The 23,538-nt window shown below is 64.3% G+C and overlaps 2 protein-coding genes across 3 annotated transcripts in view; one reads left to right on the plus strand and one right to left on the minus strand.

The window, feature by feature from the left end:
* Positions 1–875: 875 nt before the first annotated feature.
* Positions 876–6,177, plus strand: CHPF (chondroitin polymerizing factor). The gene is made up of 4 exons (XM_075756868.1): positions 876–1,286; positions 2,551–3,115; positions 3,312–3,494; positions 3,975–6,177. The coding sequence occupies exons 1-4, from the start codon at positions 976–978 to the stop codon at positions 5,235–5,237; spliced, it is 2,322 nt and encodes a 773-aa protein (XP_075612983.1). The 5' UTR covers positions 876–975; the 3' UTR covers positions 5,238–6,177.
* A 4,775-nt stretch (positions 6,178–10,952) lies between these two features.
* Positions 10,953–23,538, minus strand: part of ASIC4 (acid sensing ion channel subunit family member 4) — a 65,143-nt gene continuing 52,557 nt past the window's right edge. For both annotated transcript variants that reach the window (XM_075755756.1, XM_075755757.1), the window contains exons 2-10: positions 15,987–16,131; positions 15,681–15,808; positions 15,431–15,590; positions 15,030–15,086; positions 14,771–14,924; positions 14,269–14,360; positions 13,876–13,955; positions 13,405–13,509; positions 10,953–13,122 (exon numbers count right to left, since the gene is read on the minus strand). In XM_075755756.1, the coding sequence (XP_075611871.1) occupies positions 13,003–13,122; positions 13,405–13,509; positions 13,876–13,955; positions 14,269–14,360; positions 14,771–14,924; positions 15,030–15,086; positions 15,431–15,590; positions 15,681–15,808; positions 15,987–16,131 (1,041 nt within the window). In that variant the 3' untranslated portion in view covers positions 10,953–13,002. The remainder of the gene's footprint in view (positions 13,123–13,404; positions 13,510–13,875; positions 13,956–14,268; positions 14,361–14,770; positions 14,925–15,029; positions 15,087–15,430; positions 15,591–15,680; positions 15,809–15,986; positions 16,132–23,538) is intronic.

The following is a 23,538-nucleotide window of genomic DNA, read 5'->3' on the forward strand; positions in this document are numbered from 1 at the left end:
CCGCTTGCCCTCCTGCACGCCTGCTCCCCAGGCACGTGGCATGCCCAGCTGCCTTCTGCAGCCCCTGCTCCGTGCTTTGCTCCTCCTGGCCTCGGACCCGTCCACCACACCCACCCGTGGCCACCGGCCACCTCCCGGGGATGCCCAGGTAGCATCCAGTGCTGCTGCCCGTGCTTTCAGGAAGGCGCCAGGCAGCGATTTGAGAAGGGGAACGTGGCGCTTCAAGACCACCACAAGTTCACCAGCCTGGCGGGAGGGGCTGTCCCGGGGAGGGGACGCTACGGCTCTGCCCGGCCGGCCCTGCGGCGTCCCCCCCAGCCCCGGGAACAAAGGGCCGGCTGTGGCCCAGCCCCGCGGCACCCGCCGGGGGAAATCCGCCTTAAGCCGGCTCAGGCGCCGTGTCCCGGCGCCAGCCAGGCCGCGGCCCGGGCAGATGTGCTTTCTGAGCCGGAGGGCGCTTTCTGAGCGGGCAGCCGGGGCCGGGGGCGCTGCCCTGCCGCCCCGCAGCGCCGGCTGTCGGGGGCGAACGCCGTGGCCCGGCCGGTGCCAGGTACTGGGCGCCGGGCACCGGGCAGCCCCGCAGCGACGTCTCCTGGGCCTCGGAGGGGAGCGGCGCGGGGGGTCCCGCTCCCCTGCCCGCCCCACGGCCCGGGCCCGGGCCCGGCCCCGGCCCCACAGGGAAGGGTCGGCCAGGGGGTGTGTGGAGGGGGGGGAGGAGAGGGAGAGCCGGCCGCGCGGTCTCCTAGCAACCTCGCCCCGCCTCCACGCCGCCCCCTGCTCCCCCCCGGCTTCTCCCCGCACCGCCCCGTGACGCGACGGTGGGAGCGCGGCCCATTGGCCGAGTCGGGCCGCCCGCGGTGACGCGCGGCGGGGCGGGGCCAGGGGGTGACACGTCGGACGGCGGCGCCGCCAGCGGGAGCGGCAGCCGGAGCCGCCCCCGGGTCCCGTCCCCCCGTCCTCGGTCCCGTCCCGGCCATGCGGCTGTCGCTGGTGCTGTCGGTGCTGCGGCCCGCCGGGCCGGTGGCCATCGGCGTCTCGCTGGGCTTCACCCTCAGCCTGCTCAGCGTCACCTGGGTGGAGGAGCCCTGCGGGCCGCCGCCGCACCCCGCCGTCCGTCCGCGCCCCGACGGCGGCCCCGCGCCGCCCCCCGGCCCCGGTAACACCAACGGCAACGCGGCGCGCAAGCCCAACGCCGTGCCCGCCGGGCTGGGCGCCGACAGCTGGGAGCCCCGCGTCGTGCCCTACCGCCCGCCCAGCCCCGGCAGGGCCGCCAAGAAGGCCGTCAGGTGCGGGGGGCCGGGCCGGGACGGGCTAGGGGAGCTGGGCCCCCGCGGCACCGGCGGAGGACGGGCTGCCGGCACGAACCGGGCTTTAGATGGGAGTAGCTGCGGCCGAGCCCGGGCTGCCCGGGTGTGGGTGTGTGTCTGCCGGGCCGGTGCTGGGGGGCTGCCTGCCTGCCCCTGCCTGCCGGGCCGGTGCTGGGGGGGGCTGTCCGTCTGCTGGGCTGGTGCTGGGGGGCTTTACGGGTGACCCGGTGTCGTGCTTCTGTCCCCCTGCAGCCACCCAGGGCTGCGGATGGATTTTTCTCACTGCAGGCGCCTTTCTCTGCTGCTCCCTTTCCTCCCCTCTGCCTTCCCCCTCATCTCTACCCCCCTGCCTGCTTCGGTGGTGCCCGGAAGAGCCCCGTGCCCTCGCTGCTGCCCGCTGTGCAAAGGCTGCCTGCTGCAGCACGTGCTGCCAGGCACCCTGCCCCGGCCACTCTCCGGCCCTGCCCTAGCAGGGACCCCTCCTGCGGTGGCACATCCCACCGAACAGTGCGAACTCCAGCCTGCTCCAGGGCCGGCTGCAGCGTGTCCTGGCAGCCCTGGGATGACAGGGAGCAGGCAGTGAAAGGGCCTCCTTGTCCCAGCGAGGCGGTGGGCGGATGGAGGGGGCTGAATGGAGCCAGTGTGTGCCAGGCCGTGGCTGGGGGCCGAGGGGGGGTCGCTTCCTGCTGCTGCAGTGGGCTGGGAGAATTGAACCTGAAAGTCATTGTGAGTGGGGCAGCTGGGGGCTGTGGTGCAGAGGGGGATGCAGCCGGCCCCATGCTGGCTTCAGCCACCCCAGCGGGGCCTGGGTTCCCCAGGGAGGGCAGCACGGGCTCGCCTGCCTGCCTGCTCAAGAGCAATGTGTCTGGCAGGGGTGGCGTGAAGGTGGGGTGCCTGGTGGGTCGCATCCACGCTAGAGCTGGGGCGTGCACCCCTCTTTCCCTCTCTTAGCTGTGCTCAGCCTTTTGCAAACTTCTGCTTTGAGCCAGGCTGGCCAGCTCACGGGAAGGGAGGGTCCCCTGTGGTCTCAGGTTGAGGGGGAGCTCAGCAGAGTGCTCTGCTGAGCCTCTGGCCCAGGCGTAGTGGCAGCCAGTGCCACTGGGGTCGTGTCTTGTGCGTGTGGCTGAAGCCTGGGAGCAGTTCCTGCAGAGGAATTGAGGTTGGTGCCGTTGGGGGGGACAGGGAAGGTGCAGGGCAAGGTGGGTGCAGTGCCCCAGGGCCAGATGTTCTCTCCCTCCTGCAGGACCCGGTACATCAGTACAGAGCTGGGGATGCGGCAGCGGCTCTTCGTGGGTGTGCTGACCTCCAAGAGCACGCTGAACACGCTGGGGGTGGCTGTCAACCGCACGCTGGCCCACCGCCTGGAGCGCCTGGTGTACTTCACAGGCACACGGGGCCGCAAGGTGCCCCACGGCATGACAGTGGTGACGCACAGTGACGAGCGGCCCATCTGGAACATGTACCAGACTGTCAGGTACCTTCTGGACCACTACGTGAACGACTTCGACTGGTTCTTCCTGGTGCAAGATGATACCTACACGGAGGCACACCGCATCAGTCGCCTGGTTGCCCACCTCAGCATTGACACCCACCTCTACCTGGGCCGTCCTGAAGAGTTCATCGGTGGGGACACCGAGGGACGCTACTGCTATGGGGGGTTTGGCTACCTGCTGTCCCGCAGCCTCCTCCTGCTCCTGCAGCAGCACCTGGAGAGCTGCCGCAATGACATCCTCAGTGCCCGGCCTGACGAGTGGCTGGGCCGCTGCATCATTGACTACACAGCCATCAACTGTGTTGAGGAGCATGAGGTAGGTCCTGCAGCAGAGATGGTCTCTGAGAGCCTGATCCTGGCCTGGGGTGTTTTCCTGCCTTCCCGTGGGCTCCCAGGTCCTGGGGGGACCAGCCCTTGCACTCTGTCACCTTTTGAGCTTGCTGTGCTGGCGGCCGGTGGGGTGGGAGTGCGAGTTGGGGCGGGCTGTGACCCGTCTCCTCTGGCTGGTGCAGGGCCTGCGTTACCACTATTTTGAGCTGGGGAAGAATGCAGACCCCGAGCGGGAGACCGACCTCCGTTTCCAGAGCGCCTTCACTGTCCACCCTGTGCTGGATCCCGTCCAGATGTACCGGCTGCACAAGTATTTTGCGCAGGTGGAGCTTGAGAGGACCTACCAGGAGATCCAGCAGCTTCAGGTGAGACCTGGCCTTGACTGGGAGAGTCTGGGCTCCTTTTGTCATCCCTGTGGGCTTTCTCGTTGCTCTGTGTCACCTCTCCACTCTAATATGAGGCTTTTTCACCTAAACCTGCTGTGGGATGGGATCAACTGAGCCCCTGTGGTTGCAAGGGCAGCGGTGCTGGCTGGAGAGCATCTTTAGACCCAGATGGGTCCTGGAGCTGTGGTCGTGGTTCAGGGTGATGGAGCCAGAAGGGTGCTGAGGTCCACCAGCAAAGGCCAGGCAGGGAGAGAGAGGACATGGATCCTGCCAATGGAGGTGGCGTGCCATATTCGGGGTGCTGTTCAGGAGTCAGGCTGAAGGCAGAGTTGCTCTGGCACTGCTCTTTTGGCCAGGAGTGGTTGATCTGAGTATCGGGAGTCAGCTGGCCTGCAGCCAAAGCTGGAAGACCTACTTGTGTCCGCCTTGGCTCTAACTCCTCCATCTCTCCTCTTGCAGCTGGAGATCCAGAATGCCAGCAGCCTGTCCATTGACGGGGACCACGGTGCCACATGGCCCATTGGCATCCCGCCCCCCTTCCAGCCCAAAACCCGCTTCGAGGTGCTGCGCTGGGACTACTTCACAGAGGAGCAGGTCTACGCCTGTGTGGATGGCTCCCCCAAGTGCGAGCTGCGCGGTGCGGATCTGGCGGACATGGCCGACGTGGTGGCTACAGCCATGGAGGAGCTGAACCGCAAATACCAGCCGGTGCTCCACGTCCGCAAGCAGCAGCTGGTGAACGGCTACCGGCGCTTCGATCCCACACGTGGCATGGAGTACACACTGGACCTCCAGGTGGAGGTGGTCACCCAGAAGGGGCACAGCCGCTCCGTCACCAAGCGCGTGCACCTGGTGCGGCCCCTCAGCGAGGTGGAGATCATCCCCATGCCCTACGTGACAGAGGCCAGCCGCATCAATGTCATCCTGCCGCTGACAGCCCATGACCGGGACCACGCTGCCCGCTTTTTGGAGGCTTATGCAGCGACTGCCTTTGAGAGCAGTGAGAACGCAGTGCTCACCTTCCTCTTCATCTATGATCCCTTCGAGGCCCAGCAGGTCACCCAGAATGACATCTTCGCCCCCGTGAAGGCCCAGATCACCGAGTATGAGCGCAAGTATGCAGAGGTGAAGATCCCATGGATCAGTGTTAAGACAGATGCACCATCCCAAATCAAGGTCATGGACATCATCTCCAAGAAGCACCCCGTGGACACACTTTTCTTTGTGGCCGGCGTGGGGACGGAGGTCACTGTTGACTTCCTGAACCGCTGCCGGATGAACACCATCAACAACTGGCAGGTCTTCTTCCCCATTCACTTCCAGGGCTACAACCCCGCTATCGCTTACCACAACCAGGTGCCGCCCACCATGCTGGACCTGCTGCGGGATGCAGGGCGCTTCGACCGCAACGTCTTCCATGAAGCCTGCTTCTACAATGCCGACTATATGGCAGCACGCACCCGCATGGCAAGTGATGTGCAGGAGAACGAGGACATCCTGGAGACCCTGGACATCTATGACATGTTCATCAAGTACTCCAACCTCCATGTCTTCCGGGCCGTGGAGCCTGCCCTGCTGCAGCGCTACCGGCACCAGGCCTGCAACCCCCGGCTCAGCGAGGAGATCTACCACCGCTGCGTGCAGAGCAGCCTGGAGGGTGTAGGCTCTCGCTCCCAGCTGGCCATGGTGCTTTTTGAGCAAGAGCAGGGGAACAGCACCTGAACCCCAGGATGCGGAGGGGCTGGCCCTGCCCTGCTGTGCCTGCCTGCCCACCCCAACTCTTCTGCTGCCCAAATCTGTCTTCCTCCTCCTGGCGTCTGCAGGGATCGCCAGTGCCCGAGCTCGTGACTTGCCCCACTGGGGCTGCCCGGGCTGGGGTCTGCTAGCCCGGGATGCCCGGGTCCTTCCGGAGCAGCCGTGGCTGTGCAGACCCCGGGGTGAGGTGGGGTCGGAGTCGCTGAGTTGTGAGCTGGAACGCCTGGCTCCTCACCCCAGAGCTGCTGGCCACCGGCCCCATCCCTCTGTCCTGGCATCGCTGCCCAGCAGGTAGGCAATGGGCTACCTTGTCCCTTGCTGTCCCCTTAACCAGGGGCACACAGAGCCCAAGGCCCCCCTTGCTGCAGGGCTGTGACTGATGTGGGGCTGGGGGTGATCCCGCGCAGTTCCCCCAGCGCCCCGGGACAGGCCTGTGCCCCCTGCTCCTTTGGTGCATCAGCCTGGTTGTGCAGGGACAGCAGGATGGGGCATGTCCCACTCCAAAAAAAGCAATAAAGAGGTTGGTTTCAGGGTTTTGCCACTTGGCAATGAGCTGGAGCACTCCCGGTGGGTCGGGGTGGGGGGTCCTGGCCCCCGAGGCCAGTGGGCACAGGGGGTGCCAGAGGGGATCCTGCTGTATTCACGTACCGTGAGCTGCTCCCCATGGGAACCGTGACCCAGGCCGCTTTGGCCTTCGCAGTATCAATAGGACGTCGGAGGTTGCAGCCCTCAGACGAAAGCCTCCCGACAGAGGTGGGAGCCCTCCCTGCCGCGGGACCGCCCTCGGGGGCGGGGGACCTGGTGCCCAGCTTGGTGGGCACGGCAGAGGGTTTGGCTGCGCATCTCCTAAGGAGAAAGCGACTGAGGAGCCGCTCTCTGCTCCTGGTTTGTATTTAATAGTGGGGAGGGGTGGGAGGGTGGGGTGCGTTTACACTAATAAAACAGAGAGATGAACCGGTGAGTCTGGCTGATTCTTCCCCAGGGCATCTCTGGGTGTCCCATGGCGGGGGTCTGCATGGTGGTAGGTGCTGGCTGCTTGTATAAAACCTGGCTGCAGCTGGCTGGACTGCTTCCTCGCAGAGATGCTGCTTTTCCCAAGCCGCCTGCAGCATCCTCTGCCTGAGCTGGGAGATGGCTGCCTCTCCTTAGTGAGGCCAGGGGGAGTCTGTCGGCTTAGGGACAGGCTGACAGACACTTGGAAATACCAGCTTGAAAACCCTGGGGGCTCACAGCAGGAGTCCTGTACCTCCTCAGATGCCCACCGTCTGCAGGGCCATCCACCCTGCTGTTGCCATGTGCTACCACTCGCTGGTGGTGCAGCAGGATACGGAGCCCATTGCCACGGGAAGCCCTGGTGCAGCATACGGAGCTCTGGGCAATGCCCTGTCTTTCCTGGTGCTGCAAATTCATGATCCTGCTGATCAGGGTTCCAGCCCTCCTCGGCCCCGACTGCGGGTGGAAAAGCACTGTGGTGAGGGGCTGGTGCGGCCGTGTGTCCTCCCACATGCGCTGTCCCCATAACAGCCTGTGTGGGCTGTAGGTGAGTAATGGGGGACCCCTGGCCCACATCAGAGCAGAGGCCAGGTGCCCAAGCAGGGTGAGTTCTGCCCTCCAGAATCTGGGATCAGCTCTGAAGGAAAATTCCTGGGCTAGAAACTGCACCCGAGCACTGTGTTGAATCATTAGGGCTGGACCTGCCCTCTCTGCGTTGGTTTTACCCTTTTACGGGCTGTTTTGCATCTCAGGGCTTCTCAGCATCTTGTGGTTTCCAGATCTCTGCTGCCATGATGCTGAGTTGAGCAGAGGACCGTGGTCCTGCCCCGGACTGGGGACTGTGTCCCCTGCCCGTGCTGCCTGCTCCAGGCATGATTTTCCTGGCTCCGCATGCCCTTCCCACCAGTCCTCTGGTCATCACATTTTACTTGTTCATTAAACACCCGTATCAAAGAGACATCCCCAAGAAAATTAACTGAACCTACTTGCTGTTAGTTAACCAGGCTGTTGGTGCCCAGCGAAACTCATGGAAAGGCCCTGGGCTGCGTGGCATGCCTTCCGCAAAGATGCCTCATATATTCCTGCACCAGTCTTCATATCCACAGCGTAGGAGTGTATATGTTTAAATATAATTTTATTATATTTCAGACGATAACCGTTAGCTTGCTCTGAATTTTTCTATTTTTGATCTTCCCTGAGCGCATCCTTAATTCCCTTTAAATGTGAATCTGGGACAGAAGGAAGCGAGGTGAATGCTGGTGCGTTACGGATACATTTCTGCTTTGAAAAGCAGACCTAGGAGTTGGATGTGATTAGGTGTAAGAAGAGTATCCAAATGGTAATAAAGCAAACTGTCTTCAAATCAAGTGGGCTGCAAAAAGAAATGCTGAATTGTCATTTGATTGTCGCAAGATGGTCTAGAGTTTCTCGTCTCCTCTTTACTGTTTGCCCAGATGGAGTTAGAGCTATTTGCTCTGCACTATCGACACCAGCGAAGCCTGCCCCGCGCCAGCCTACCTACGAGCAAATGACAGTCCCCGGGGCACTCCCAGCACAGTTATTGCTCCCTTTTCAAAGGGAGCTGGCAGTGTTTGAAGCTGCTTCGGTGTTTGCCAAGTTACATGCAGCGTTGCAGCGTGCTGAAACCCCGCTCCCGGTTGCTCAGGGCTGGCAGGTGCGGGCAGGGCGCTAGACCGGGACGGTGACACCCTTGAAAGAGGCAGGGAGGAGCGGCCCCGGGTGCTGATAGGGGCAGCTGAGCAGACAGGGACTTTCTGCAATGCCTGTTCAGGTTTGACCGGTACTTCTGTACAATGTGCAGATGTTTGCACAGACGTGTTTGCAGAGGCAGAGCGGTGAAAGGGCAATTTTCCCAACAGGGCAGGAGAAAACGTGTCTGCTGCCTGTAGACTTCTGCTTACCTCAAGAAAATTATCTAGAAGTGTTACTGGCTCACCACAGCCTTTGAGAAGAGCAACGCAAGTTCCCCTTGGGGAGCTTTTTGGAAGAGGGTGTGAAGGGCCGATTGGGAGCAAAGCACTCTGAAGCACAAGAGGGACCGGCTGGGCACACCCGGGCTGGGCAGGCACCTGCCTCCCCTCTCCTTCCTGCACCATGGCAAGGACTTAAACTGGGGAAAACCCAAGCTGCTGCTGCTGCTCCCCACCCCCAGATTTGGTCCCCCAGTGCGGTCATGCAGGTGCCTCTTTGCAAATGCCTCCATGAGCCTGCAAGCGGGGAAGGCAAAGTCTGCTTCTCTAGTCCTGCTTGGGTCACTTCTGGCTGCGCTAAACCCTGCGGCAGAGTTACTTCAGCTCCGGCAATGTTAATCTGCTCGATAGTGACCGTCGGGAGGAGGTAGGAAGCGAGGCTGTGCCAGGGGAGGGCTGGAGGGCAATGGGTAGCACAGTGCCCTTTCATCCCTGTGCTTGCCTTGGGAAGGGGCCAGCCGTGCCTTTGCTGCCTGTCCCGCAGGAGCAGCTCTACGAGCCGTAGAGCAGGACCCAACCCTGGCAAACATTTCCGGCTGGCTGCAAGCAAAGGCAGGAGAAGCCGTGCTGCTTAAGGAGGAGCAGGCAGGGAGATGTTGGGCTTTGCCTGCGCCCGATGCCCCGGATCACAGCCTGACGTGCTGCTCCAGAGGGTGTGGGGAGCCGGGGGGTTCGGCTAGGGGCTTTACTAGCCAAGCTCGGGGAAATCAGAGCCTTTAGATGAAGAGGAAACAGCTGTTAGCTGTAAGTGCAGGCAGGGCTGCTGCGGGGATGTGCCTGCCCGCAGGGCTTTCCCTGCACCGGGGTGTCAGCACACCCCAGCTGTGCCTGGGGATGTCCCCTCCAGGGACACACAGCCCTGGCATGGGCAGACTGCAGGAGCCCGAAGCTTCAGGGGTGGAGGGAGAGGCAGGCGGCTCCGTTGGATTTAGGTTTGAATTGCCTCCTTGGTTTTTCCAGCCTGCGTGCCCGCTGCAGGGGCCAAGCGCTGGAAAGCTGTGCTGTGCGCAGTGTCAGGAAAGCGGTGCCCATGTGTCCCCTGCCTGGCCCTGCCGACAGGCACCACCACTGCATTTTCCCAGCAAGTTGGTCATGGGGAAATGGCCAGGAGCAAAGCGGTAAGTTTGGCACGCTCAGGTCATCAGGAGATGCTGAGGGTCTCTGCTTTCTCCAGGTGTTGCCTGTCACCACCAGCACCTGCGGGCAGGAGGCGATGGGGAGGAGGTGACAGCAGGGAGGCCGTGTGCCCCGTTGTACTCTGAGGCTCACTTCCAGCCCTTCCGCTCCCAAGCCAGTGGTTTGTTTTCTTTGAAATGTGGCTTTTCTCTGGGAACAGCTGTAATTGTGGTGCATGGCAGTAGAAGCATGGTGGGAAGTGCCCAAGTAGATGCCCATCCCGTGGGCAGAAGGGCTCCTCGCCCGCTCCCTCAGGCCAGCACCGTATCCTGCAGGAGCTGAGTCTGCCGAGGTTGTCACCTCCACAGCGACAGGAGCCGTCGCCAGTGCAGCCAGTCCTGCCGCGATCAGGTGCCTGGCGTTTGTCCAGAGGGCTGCACTCATTAAGATTAAGGGCCTGTTTCACTATAGTGGATCCCCTTCTAATTATGCCCCAGCTATTTCATGTGCCTCATTACAGGCAATTCAAGCAGCGCTGAGCTGGGCTGATGGTGCTTTGCAGCCTGGTGAGCCCCGAGTGGCAGTGGCCCCGTCCCTGGGAGGACCAGACCCCTGGTGGCCCTTGGACAGGCACAGCATGGGAGGGGGCACCTGGGGGCCACAGCGCTGGGGTTTGGGGCTGGCCCTGGGCTGCTAAATCTGGGTTGTCCCCATCCTCCGCCTCCCCCGTTTCGGTTTCACCCCACACTCCTTGCCCACAGCACCCATAGGGCTCCTGCAGGAGGTCCCACCGTGGGACAGCCGATGGTGACCATGGCTTCTCACCTGCGTTGTGCCCCCCTGCTGAGGGGACAGGACCTGTGGCCCGCAGCAGGTGCCGGAGGAGCCAGCACCGTGCTGGCGATCCAGTGTGCCGGCAGTGCCAGGGTAAGCACCAGCCTGAAACCAACAGGGGCTGTGCCTGGCGCTGGTAACAGGCGTGGAAGCAGGGGGGCCATGGCTACCACAGGGGGGAACCCCCCGGGCAAGTGGGTCCTGCATGGGGTCTGGGTGTTTGCAGGGGTGCAGGGTGCCACTCTAGGATGGGGTGTCCATGGACCACCTCCCAAAGCACCCCCAGCCCATGTTTCTGCCCTCACATCTGCCCCCCGCCCTGCAGCAGCCCCCTGGGGGGGCAGGAGCCCATCCTCCCCACCGCACTGCCTGCCTGGGGCTGATAGAGCCCAGCGGGGCGCTGGTGGGGTGCCCGCCCTGCCCCGGGGAGTGATTTGAGGGCCGGGGTACAGCTCTGGAACTTCCTACAGCTGGCTCCCAGCCAGCAACTGCCGTACCTCTGCACAAGCTGGGGCTCAGAGAGCCGGGCAGCAGGCAAGGCTCTCCGTGGGCAGCGATGCAGAGATGCTCGCCTTCAGGCAACCCGGCATGCTGGCTCTTGCGGTTTCCAGCACATGGCTGCAGGGCTGTAAAGTGCTCCCTGTGTCCCATTGCCACCTCCTCCCTGGGTGGGACTGGCTCCTTCACCTCTCTGCCCCCCCCAACCCTGCCCGCTGCCCCCAGCCCCTCAGAGGCAACTCCAGACCTACTTGTGCCTCTTTATTAGGGAGCATTTGTACATTTATAAAACAGTGACACACATCTCTCACGTTAACCAGCACGAGGGCATTCGTGCCGGCCCTCCCGCCACGGTGCCCGTGCCCACACCACTCAGGCCTCATTGCTCCCACTGGCAAGGAGGGGGCCACATCCTACGCGCCCCACCCACTGCAGGAGACCTTGGTGTAGGGCTGGCTGGCACGGCCGTGGCACGGCCCCGGGCTAACGCCTGGCACCCCTCCAGGGGCACCCCTGCTTGCGCCTGGGTGGTGGGTGTGCGGGGACCCTGTGGGGAGCTGGCATGGGGTGCTCTGGAGGGGCTCCCCGGGGAGCAGCACTGTGCCTGCCCCACTGGTATGCTTGCTGTGTCCCCCCCCATGCTGGGGTACACGGGACACTGTGCAGCCAGCTGCTTGCACTGATGGGGAATACATTTCCATGCAGGTGCATATTTTGGGCGACTGTTGGGCTGTGGGTACCCAGAGCCAGGGCTGCCAAGCATGTCACCAGTGCTCCAGTCTCTGCCCTGCGCCTCCCATGTGTGGGGCCTGGGGGGCTGCAAGGATGATGGCTCCTCCTGCATCTATGGCTTTGGCCACGGCGCGGAACGGCCATGTTCTGTCTGCGGGCACCGGGGGCGGGCACCAAACTGGCAGGGCCAGAGGCCACCTGGCTCCACCCCAGCCTTCTCCAGAGGTCCCAAATTCCTGCTCCGGGGTCCCCCTCTCTACTGCGCGTGTGTGTCGAGGGGGGCTTTGCCAGCCCACCCCCCCTCCTGAGATATTTTGGGGCAGTTTGCCCTGCGCTGGTGTCTGCTACAGTGGAGGGGGAGGAGGCAATGTCCGACAGGACAGGGGGAGCGCTGTGGGTCCTGCCGTGGGTCCTGCCGTGGGTCCTGCCATCGCAGGGCAGGCAGGAGGGCTGTGGGTGCCGGTCCTGGCCAAGGCTCCGGCTGGCGGGTCGGGCTGTGGCTGTCCGGGCAGTGCTGGGCACGGGGCACCCTCCTAACCGTGTACAGTCTGGGGGAGGCACAGCGGGTGCTCAGCACCTGGGGGTGGGAGTGTGGCAAGGGGTACGTGCACGGTGCAAAAGAGCGGTGACAGGCAGGGGAACGAGGGCAGGACCTCCTCGTGCCGCCTGGGCTGTGCCGGGCCGGTGCACCAAGGAACGAGCCACTTTGGGCAGTACCTGGGGCAAGGAGAGGATGGGGGGGGGGCATGGTGGACTGGGGGGAGGAGAGGGGGAAGGCAGTAGGTTTGCAGTGCTGCAATGACTGGGGGCTATCGAGGGCCAACGCTGGAGTGGAGGGGAGTCACAGTGCAGGGGTCTGGCTGGGAACAGCAATGGGGGGGCTGCAGCCCTGACAGGCTGCATGAGGCCGGGGAAGGGTGGGCAGATGTTTAGAGGGGTGTCACAGTGGTGGTGGTGCCAGGGGTCAGGGTGGTGCCATGCAGGTGTGGCTGCAGGTGGGGTGTCCCTGGGCTGGCCGGGGGGCCGTGCTGCTCAGAGGGGTGCCCTGCAACGCTGCCCTGCCCCACAGCAGGAAGGTGTGGGGGGGGTGGTCCCTGGGGTGGGCAGAAGCTGTTCCAGACACGTCTCTCTCCTGGAGGGGGACCATACAGGGCAGAGACCCCCACCCAGGAGTGGTCAGCAGGGGAGGGCTTGGAGGGGCTCGCAGAAACCCCAGCTTACCCCCTGCATGCTCTGCATTGCCAGGGCCCCTCTGCCCTGCACCCCACTGCTCCCCCAAGCCCCCCCAGTGTGCCCATCCCCCTCCACACTGTGTGCTTGAGATGAGGCTGAGCCCACGTGCTGGGGGCAAGCGGAGGGGACGGGCAAAAGGGCTGGGGGGCTGCTCCGGTGCCGGTGCCGAGGCAGCTCCAGCAGCATCGCTGGGGGTGAACCATGCGGCCCGTCCCTGTGGTGGGGTGGGGGAGGCGGGGACCTGTGACCGCTGCACCCGGTGCTGCAGTTCCTCTCCATGCGGATGGTGGGGAGGGGGGTGGCAGGGGCCTGCCCCCCCCCGGTCCCGAGCTGGCCTAGCAGGCGAAGTCCTCAAAGACGCCCTGGTGAGGGTAGTGGTGGCGGTGGTGGTGGTTGGGCAGGATGCCTGCGTTGTAGGCGCCCTCCACATGCCGACCCAGCGTCTCACAGGGGCTCTGCGGGGATGGCAGTCAGTGGGGTGGGTGCTGACCCCATGCACCCTGTCCTCCCCCAGATCCACCCAGCACAGCCTGTCCCAGGAGCCCTCCCCACAGAGCCACCCAGCTCCCTGCCACCCCGGGGCTGCCCTGGCTCTGCAGCCTGAGGTCACCAAACACAGAGCAGTGCTGTCCCTCGCTCTTGGGATGATATCCCTTCCTCCTGGGGCGAGGGCGGACACTGCCCACTGCCCTTACAGCCCCCCAGGCAGCTGCCCACCACCCCCTCCCCGGGGGTACCTGGTCCTTAAGCTCCTCCAGTCCCAGTGTGGCGATGCTGCCTGAGGGCTTCTTCAGGGGCGGTTTGGAGCGGCGCAGGACCCGGCTCACCCTGTCCCGGATCACCTGGATGCAGATGGGGGGTCACCTCTAAACCCACATGCAGACAGCACCCTGTTTGTGGGCGCTCCGGTCTGCACGGACCTGCCTCCCACTCCCCTGCCTGCCTGGGGGACACGGGGGTGACAGTGGGGACAGCACCTCTGCCCGCTGCCTGCCCCAGTCCCCAGGCCACAGAGGGGTGCTGGGGGACCCGTCCTCCTCCCACTGCCTCCTGCTGGGAGTTCCCCAATTTGGGGGCTGTAGGTAGCCCTCTGGGGTGGCCACACACAGCACCCCCTCCCTGGGGTGGCCAGTCCCCACTCTGCACCTCGCCTGCATGCAATGGCCCCTCTCCCACCACCAAGCCACAGCCCCGAGGGCTCAGTGCACCTCGTAGACATAGTCCAGGATCTCCAGGACGGTGAGGATGCTGGCACCGATGAACAGGCCCATCTGTCCCCCGATGTCCCCTGGGATGGAGGAGGAGGAGGTCACCGGGAGCTGCTGTGCAGTCTGCTGGGACCCCAGAGTGGGCCAGCGGAGCTGCGGGCAGTGCCAGGGCTGCTGGACAAGGGGGACAGCACTGTGACGGGGACAGGGGCAGCAGGACAGAGGGAGCAGGGGACACGTAGGACAGGGCACGGCCAGCAGCATGCCACCCCTCCGCCAAGCTGTGGCCAGCTCCCGCCCCATGCAGTCCCTCCCCAACCAGCCTTATACTCTTCTGGGCTGGGACCCAGAGCTCCGCGCCTCAGGGTCTCAGGGGAAAGTGGGGGGAGTCACCGAGAAGCCCGGCAAGGTCGTAGGCTTTCTTCTGCTCAATGGCTTCGTAGTTGAGTGCCTCAAAGAAGATGTCCAGCACCAGGAAGTTCTCCCTGTGGGGACACCGTAGGGGGGCTGATCACCAACCTTCCCACCCCCACTGCGCCCCAAACCTCACAACCCTATCCCCCAGACCCCAGCTTCCAGGTGCTCCCAGGTGCTCCCAGGTGCTCCCAGGTGCTCCCAGGGCCCTGGTGCGTTGTTCGGGCTGGTGCAGTGGGGACATGGAAGGGACATGTCCCAGGTCGGGAGGGACCGTGAGGTGTGGAGATGCCTGCAGGAGGGCTGGGAGGACACAGATGGGTCTGGGAGATGCTCTAGTCACAGCCACCCCTGAGCAGGGACCACATGTGCCAGGACCCGCTCCCCACACACTGCCAGGAGTGGGGTGGGGATCCCCCAGGTTCCCAGTGTCCCCAGCCCCTGCCCACCCCCCCAGTACACCCTGGCACTGGCAGCTCACCGGATGTAGGTCTCGTTCTTGTTGTACTTGCGGGCGAGGTAGCGCGCCGAGCCCTTGTTGGGGATGCGCACCATGGAGATCTCCTTGCCGTAGCGTGTCAGGTTGCATGGCGTGGGGCAGCTGCAGCGCTCCTGGCTGTCCTCCACTGCCGCATCTGGGGGCACGCACCCGTCGGCATGGCGTGGCTGCAACCCCCCCCGCCCCCCCTCCCTGGGGAGACCCATCTGGGTCCCAGCCACCCGCCTGCCGCTGCACCTACCCAGCGTGTGGTCAGCACACTCGATGTACACGTTGGGGGAGCAGATGGACTCATTGCCTGTGGAAAAGCAGCTGTTTGGGGGGTGGGAGTCTGGCCCGCTTCTGCCCCCCACCCTCGACTCGCTCGCCTAAAGGCAGTGGGGCAGGAGTGGCCCTTGGGTGCAAGTTAATTGGGGCAGGGGTGGCCTCCAGGTACAAGGCAGACAGGGAAGGGGCTGACCTGGGGTGTAAGGAGGGTAGGACAGGGGCTGACCCAGCGTGCGGAGAGGACAGGGTGGTCCCTGCGTGCAGAGGGATGGGACAGGGGTGATCTTTGTGTGCAGGCTGTAGGGGGCCGGGGCAGCCCCAGGCGGGACCGTCAGGGCAGCGGGGTGTCCCTATACCATCACGCGTGCCCCTCACCTGGCATGTGGACCATGCGGCAGTGGCAGCTCCGCACCACAGCCTCCTTCTCGCACTGCAGGCGGCAGGCAGCGATGCTGTAGGTGTCATAGCCGGGCAGCATCTGCTCCCCCTGCACGCTGGCCCGGCAGTTCCCCCAGGGCTGCGGCAGGTACGTGAGCTACAGGGGAGAAAGGGGCATCGCTGCAGGGCTGCGTCGGGCTGGGTGCCCGCCGGCACCTCCCAGGGAGTGTGGGGCATCCTGCCTTACCCGCTGCTCCTGGCAGGACACGAAGGTCTGGAAGCCGGGTGAGACACCGAAGCCCAGCTGATGGATGTAGGGTGGCTCATCCTGGCTGTGGATCTGGACCCGGATGCCAGCTTCAAATGACGTCTCATCTGTGGGAGAAGGACAGAGTGTCTGCATGTCTGCACCCACCCAGCACCTGCACGCTGGGGCCCAGCACCCCTCCGGTGTCCTGCTTGCTCCATGCCCCCTGGGGTGCCCTGCTTGCCCAGCAGCCCTTCCTCCCAGCACCCCTCACCCATGCCCTGGCCGTGCCTCAGTCCCACTCACTGGTCTCTCTCCAGATGGGCAGGTATTCTTCCTGCTGGATGTCCAGCATGATCTCCAGCCCGTTGCCCATGCCACCCTGGCGGGTCACTCGCGGGTTCCTCCGGTCCCCATTGAAGGTGTAGCACTTACCGTAGCGTGTGTAGACCTAGGGATGGCAAAAGGGAGAGAGTGAGGGAGCAGGCAGGTATCTGGCAGGGTGTTCTGCAAGCAGGATGAGGTCCAGGGACCCCTTTCAAATCCCATGGAGGTGCTGAAAGGGGGGGTAACAGTCTTGCTATCCCTCCGCCCTTGCTAGGAGGGATGAAGCATCACTCGCAGCATCCATGGGGCAGCCCAGCTGTCCTGCCCCTGCCAGGAGGGGACTCACGGGGGTGAAGTGCTGAGGGCCGCAGCGTTCTCCCTGAAAGCGGCACTCCACCAGCATGTCCTCAATCTGGTGGCCCAGGCGGTGGAAGAAGCTCTGCATGGTGCGTTCTGAGCGGCGGGGCGGCAAGAAGCGTGAGTAGTTGGCGAGACGCATCAGCCACGCGCGCCGGTCCTCCCCCAGCACGGCCAGCACCTCGGGCACCAGCGAGCGATTCTCCTGGGCCAGCCCCAGCCACTGCCCCACCGAATAGAGGTCGGGCTTGGTGAGGCGCAGGAAGCGTGCCCGGTTGGGGTTGCAGAGGGTGACGGCTGGGAAGCGGAGCTGGGGGGCCCAGGCGAGGCGTGCCCGGGTGTGCACGGGGTGTGACAGCAGGTGGTGCAGGCGGTCGGCTGTGCCGGTGGCCAGCAGCCCGGCGGAGGCCAGGAAGGCCAGGCTCCAGAGCAGGCGGCGCAGGCGGGACTGCGGCCGGGTGCACATGTAGTGCAGCCCAGGGATCCTGGTGGCTCGCAGGATGCCGACGGTGAGCTGGGCAGCATCGCCATCCTGAGCTGCTGCCAGGGCTTCCCCATCCTGGCAGCAGGCAAAGGGCAGCGGCATGGCTGCAAGCAGGGTGGCTCCTCTGGAAAGTGGGGTGCAGGCTGCCACTGAGGCTGCCCGGGGTCCCTGGTCCCCTCCAGGGAGCTCTCCCTCCCGGGAGGCTTTTGCTCTGTACCTTCCTGGAGACAAACGTGGCAGGCGCCTTCCCAAGCTGCTCAGGTGACGGGCGAGGGGAGGGAGAGGAGGGGGCTGCTGCAAACACACGCCTTCCCCCAACCTCCATTCGGGAATGGAAAATTCCTCCCCGAGCCAGGCTGGGACGGGGAGAGGTGTGTTGCGTTACCTCAGGCAGGGTGACCTGGCAGCACCCAGTGACCCAGCATGGTGGGCACCCACGTCTGGACAGTCATGCCCTGTCCCAGCTATGCTGTGTGAGCCCTGTACCTAGGGATGCTGCTCCCCAGCTCATCCCCATCGTCCCCTGCCCTGGCACTGCAGCCCCTCCTGGATCCCTGCGTAGACCCTCAGGGTCTCCACCCATGTCTGCTCTGGGGCTGGGGGCCCTGCCCCACAGAGGCAGGACAGTGCCAGGTCTGGGGGGCCATTGCCTCCTGCAACGCTGCTCGGGACCACATGTGTACCTTGGTCCCCGAAGCTGTACCCTAGTATCCCCCCACCCTGGAGCTGGGGATCCCAGTGGATCTGGGACCTGTGGGGTGGGAGAAGCGGGGCTGTGGGGCAGAAGAAGTAGAGTTGTGCGGCAGGATGCTGCGTGGGAACCCACCTGAGCCCAGCGGGCGCTTTGAAGTGACGGCAAGGCTGTGATCAGAGCATGGCAGCGGCAGCGGGGGGGGGTGTCTCTGCACCAGGCTGTCAGTGTGGCTGGCAGGGCCCCGACAGCTTGTCAGGGTGCTTCAAAGCTCAGCACCACGTTCCCCAGCAGCCTCTCATCTCCCGCTGCCACCGCTCCCAGGCACCCACCTTGGGCACCGGCCCTGCCGAGGTGTGGGCTGGCCCTGGGGGGGTTCCTGCAGCCTCCACAGCCCTGGGATGAGCCAGGGCTGCCGTGCCGCCCGTGAAGGGCAGCATCCCTGCTGTTCTATGGCAGCTGGGCAGGAGGAGGGCAGCGGTAAAAGAGGGGACTGGAAAGAGGGGCGTTCCTTCTCGCCTCAGCAGTGACTCCCAGCACGATCCATGCTGCCAGCCTGGCTGCATGAGCAAGGCGTGACTCCATAGCCATCCCGGGGACCCGGCCAGGATCCAAGCTGTCAACTTGGTGACAGGCACAGGAGGACACCAGGTCAGGGACAGTGTTTGGCCTCGGGGGCTGAGGGAGGTGAGCAGAGGCAGCGGGCAGCATCTCTGGTTCCCAGGGGTGGCAGGGCACTTCCGTCCCACCCCACTTCTATTGCACATCCAGTCCAGCCCAAAGGGCACCCAGTGTGCCAGCTCTGGCCCTTGCTGGCTCTGGCCAGGGCCAGGACCCGGCTCCCTGGCACCCCGGCACCCCGGCTCCCCAGCTCCCCGGCCCCCCGGCTCCCCGGCCCCCCGGCCCCCGGCAGCCGCAGGGCGGGCGGTGGGTGCGCGGCCCGGAGGGGCCGGGCTCCGGCAGGGGGCAGCAGGGCCCCACATTTGGGCTGCAGCGGGTGGGCAGCGCCGGCCCCGCCGGGCACCCCCCCCCCGCCCAGCACCCCTTCGCCCGGCCCAGCCCGGCCTGGCCTGGCACCGCCGTCCCGGGGGCAGAGCCAGGCCAGGCAGGATTAGCCGCCCCCCCGCTCCCCGCTGCGCTCCCTGGTTCCCATCGTAATCCCGGCTTCGGGTGCTGCCGCGGCACGGCGCAGGGCAGGGGAGGGCAGCATCCCAGCCCCGCCAAGGCAGCGCTGGGCAGGCAGCGGTGGGGAGCAGCCGACCCCACGGCACGGCGTGCCCGGGGGAAGGACGGTCCCCATCCCACCCGCCACGGGATGCCAGCGCTGCTGGTTGCTTTGCCGGAGGAGCAAACGCTCTTGCGGGGCCGCAGTGCTTCCCTGGGACAGAGCTCAGCTCCCCGGGGACACAGAGGCAAGGCTGTGGAGCAGCCCTCGCCACCCACATGGCCCCACGCCCCAGAGCTGTCACCGGTCCTGACACCGTCCCCGCCACGGCACAGTGCCGGGGGTGAGCAGGAGCACTGCGCGGGCTCCGTGCGCTCTCGGGACCAGCCCCGTGGGTCACCCCACCCCACACTGAGCTGTCCCTTCCAGCCTGTGCGTCCCTGCACCAGCCCTGGCACACGGCTCAGCACCCTCCCCCTCCCCCCGTGCCGCCGCATCTGCGTGGGACTACTCGAGCTGGCTCGGCTCCTTGCTGAGATTTATTGTGGCTCTGAGAGCCGGAGGCTGCCAGCCTGATACCATCAGCCCCTTGCACACCAGGGCAGCTTTTATATTAGTTTTCTTTAAACGGAGGATGAGCTTCCCAGGCTGGAGGAAATGTCATTTCTCTGAACGCTTCCATCTCGTGTTGGTTCAGACATCTCCAGGCAGCATCGCAATCACCCTGGAGCGGGGCGAGGGATGGGGACAGGATGCAGAGACTGGGGCGTGTGGGGACAGGCCGCCTGGGGACCGCTGTTGGGCTGGGCTGGAGGAGAAGGTCCAACAGTGGTGGTGGCCTTGTTGCCTGTCCCCTGCAGCCCCAGGCAGGCAGGCAGAGCTTCAGGGGCGCGTGGGGAGGGCAAGGGTGCCCATGGCGCCCAGCTGAGTTACTCACTTGTCGGCTGCCAGGGTGCCGAGGCCAGCTGTGAAATTGCACTGGCGAGAGCACAGCACAGTCCTGAAGGGCTTTGCCTTTCCAGCATGACAAACCCAATTAGATAACAGGGAGCATGTGAGGAGGAGGAGGAGGCGGACGAGGAAGGGTAGAGGAGAGCCTGCCTGCACCGGGAACATGATTTCCTCCCCGCAGCTGACCCAGAAAAGTGCCTTGCAGGGCTGGAGCACACATGTCCAGCTGGGGACGCTGCCATGCCCCAGGCACCCTGCTCCGCTTGCTGGGCACCCATGGGTGCTGCAGCCTCCGGGCTGGGGCAGCAGGATTTCTGCGCTGTGTGCCAGTGTCCCTACTCAGTTGCTGCATGCTGGCATCCCCATGCTGCGCTCACGTGCAGGGGAGACCCCATTAGGGAGGTAATTTCTCGACACGATTCCTCATTTCCCTGCTCTCTGCTGTGGAGACATGCTGACCTTGACAGAAATAGCTGCTTGTGCCTCAGCAGGCGGATCCCAGCCAGAGATCGCTGAGGGTCCTGGAATCCTCCTCCCCACCCAACACAGCTCCAGCCCCCCATTCCCCTCCACCCTCCTGGGTCTCACTGTCTTGCCCCCCCGCTGCAAGGAGCCCCACGGGAACAAGGTGCTGGCCCCCAGCATCCTCAACCCAGCTTACGCCAGCCCACCCGTGAGCACTGGGGGGTACAAGGACCAGCCCCATGCACTCCCAGTCCCCCATCCCTGCTGCTCTCAGCCCATTGTGCCAGCCTCCAGCTGATCCCAGCTCATGCAGGTATTTCTGCGGCTTACACGGCTCCCCACAGTATTTAGCCTCTGGAAGACAACGTTAAACATTGCAAGCAGCGACAAATCCTGATTGCTCCGAGGAGACAAGAGGCCGCACTAAGCTTCCAGCCAAATGTTTTCGTGCGAGGGAAACGAGCTGCAGCACGTGCAGTACTGGTGGGTCCTGCTCCTGCATGCCTGCGGCACCCAGCCCTGCTCCCACATCCCCACTGGGACACACAGCCCTGCTCCCACATCCCTGCTGGGACACGCAGATGGCAGGCAGGCCCTGGGTGTGGGCAACACCATGCAGGACCAAGCACCCCAACACAGAGACACCCCTGAGAACAGTCATCACTGGGGCATGATAGGGATGGGGACAGGGATGTGAAGACATGGGAGTGCTGCCCACCCTGGGCTTGGTGGGATGCCAGACAGGGGTAAACCTGAGGGTCATCTCCAGGTACCCCAGCCCAGAGAGCAAATCAGCATGGGCTGTGGTGTAAAGAAAAGCAGCCTCCAAAACTGGAAATGCTGCTTTCTGAGTGAGCGCAGGCAGCTGGAGGAACAGGGATGCCCCTGGCCAGGAGACATGGCACAGGAGCTGCAGCCAAACTGGGGTGACACCGGTAGAGCTGGGGCAAAGACACACCCACACATGCTGCCCCATTCTGCTCTGCTCCTGCCCCCCACTGCAGCCATCCCAGCTCTGCCAGAGCCCCTCACCATATCCCCAGTCTCCCCATGGCAGCCCCCCACTGCATCCCCAGCAGCCCGCTCCCCCCACATAGCACGGCCAGGCCCCGCCTGGGTGCCCCGGGAGGGAAGCTGCAGCGCTGACGCCAGCATTGCAACTGCCCGGGATATGAGATCCGCTTGGATTCAGCAATTTCAACTCATTTCAAGCCCGATTCTGCAGCAATTTTCTGAGCCAGTGGGATGTTTTCGCCTCTGCAAACGTCCCCCCTCTCACGCACAGTTGCACCATTTCCCTTCCCTGCTCCCAGGAGGGGTTGGGGAACGGTGCCAGTTTGGTTTGACCCCAGCTCGGTGGCAGCACCACCATCCCCCACACTGGCAGCCTCTCAGCGCAGCCCCCTGCCCCACGCAGAGCAGTCGGGATGGCTTCTGCAGGTTGCAGCCCTGCTTGTGGGGCCAGGGCTCCCACCTCCATGGGGCACTGGGCTCTGCAGCCTCCGTCCTGGCAGAGCAGGGCACCTTCGGCCCCCAGCAGGGCACACCAGCACTGGGCCGGGCTCCTTGCTTCCCCTTGTCCTGTGAAGGGTCAAGCTCTGGAGCATCCTCTGCAGCACCCCGATCCGCTTCCCTGGGAGGAGGGAGAGCAGCTGGTGGCAGAGGGGCTGGGGGATGCTGCAGGCACATCCCGGAGGGGCTGGGACCCCTCCTGCCACCACAGATGTTCCTCTCTCTGTGCCACAGGCCAGCCTGTGCCAGCTGAGCCCCCCTGGGGGGGCCTGAGCCAGCAGCAGAGACATGGGTGTGTGGGGCTGGCAGAGCCCCTCTCATGCCAAGCAGGCTCGCTGCCGGAATACCAAGTGTTCAGCTGTGCCGTGGGCTGCACCGCCAGCCGGGCAGAGCGGCAGGAGGCACCCGAGCCCCAGCGACAGGCAGGGTGAACAGGTCACTGCCAAGCTGCTGCATCAGGGCCAGCATGCAGCCCAGTGCCTCCCAGGAACAGGCAGGATCCAGGCCAGGGCTCCCTGCTCCTGGTGGGTAAGGAGCACAGGGATGCAACGTATGGCAGAGGGATGCACCGCACACACAGGCAATGACAGCTTGCACATCTGCCCCAGTGCTGCCAGTGACATCAGTAAAGCAGGAGGACATTGGCACCATCCCGCTTTCAGGAACAGCATCTATGATGGCACACCCAAACTCATGCGCCAGGGAAGGAGCTCTCCCTGCAAGCCATTGCCCCAGGAGTCCTGCACCAGCCAAGCCAGGAGCTGGAGGGGTCACTGCTGCCAGTGCCACACGGAGCCAGGGTGGCCGTGACACAGAGGCGAGAGGCTGGGGACCCCAGGTGCTCGTATCTTGACCCCGCTGTGCAGGCATGGCAGCACACAGCTGTCTCTGGTAGCAGAGCAAGTGCCATCACAAAGTTGTGCTTTCCCCTCCTGCTGCTCCTGGGGGGAATTCATCCCAGAATCTCACTCAGCTCCTCATTTCCAACCTAAATTTATTCATGGCCAGTTTGTACCATTTGTTCTCATGCCAGCATTGTCCCTTAGCTTAAATAGCTCTCTTCCCTCCCTTGTGTTTACTCCCTTGATGTATTTATAAACAGCAATCCCATTCCCTCGCAGCCTCCAGCCTGCCAGCCCGCACGTGCCAATCGTTCCTGGTTTCCTCTCCCAATTCAGGCTCTGCTCGTCTGCTCAGCCCGGCTGCCTGGCACGGCATCTGCTCCAGCTCCCCAGCAGCTTCCTCAGCTCCGGCTACCCAGGGCTAGTATGCTGCTCCGGCAAGGTCCCCGGCTCATGCAAATGCATGACTCTGCCTTCTCCATCCCACAGTGGCCGTGGGGCAGCATCCCACCCAGGTCGGGACCACTGCCCTGGCCGGGGCCAACATGCTCCCTTGCAGATCTCGCAGTGGCTTGTGCTTTCATATGATTTGCTTACACTAAGCACTTTAAAGCATCCACCAAAAGGGTCACCTGGGCAGGTGAAGGAGCCAACACCAAGGGAATTGCAGAAGATGAGGTGCTGGGGCTGCTAGCAGAGGGAGGAGGTGTGCTGCCGGGCAGGACAGGGGTGCAGAGAGGCAGAGGAGCGGGAGCTGGAGAAGCCCACTTCAGGCTGCTGGCAGCCAGCAATCCTCTCTGAGATGCTGAGCATGCCACCTACTTACCCTGGTCTTGCCCTAAGCACGTGGGTCAGGGGCTGCAGGATGTTTCTGCCTCCTGCGTCCCCTGGGACAGAGATGGGGAAAGCCGTGGGGCAGAGCCAGGAGGCACTCAGTGTCCCCATGGGAAAGGTGCACCAAAGCTGCACCCCCAAACATGCCAGAGTGAGCTTGCCGAGCTGCTAACATGCTCCCTGGCCTGGGTTTGGAGCAGCAATCCTGTCATCACTCTATGCATCCTCTG

Source organism: Balearica regulorum, chromosome 6 (assembly GCF_011004875.1).
Source record: "Balearica regulorum gibbericeps isolate bBalReg1 chromosome 6, bBalReg1.pri, whole genome shotgun sequence".
NCBI classification, from domain to species: domain Eukaryota; kingdom Metazoa; phylum Chordata; class Aves; order Gruiformes; family Gruidae; genus Balearica; species Balearica regulorum.

Bases quoted from the DNA above. Each gene is read 5' to 3' on its own strand.
- CHPF (XM_075756868.1), top strand. From the start codon at position 976: ATGCGGCTGTCGCTGGTGCTGTCGGTGCTGCGGCCCGCCGGGCCGGTG. The intron at 3,116-3,311 runs GTAGGTCCTGCA...TGGCTGGTGCAG, and splicing joins ACTGTGTTGAGGAGCATGAG to GGCCTGCGTTACCACTATTT. The intron at 3,495-3,974 runs GTGAGACCTGGC...CTCCTCTTGCAG, and splicing joins AGGAGATCCAGCAGCTTCAG to CTGGAGATCCAGAATGCCAG.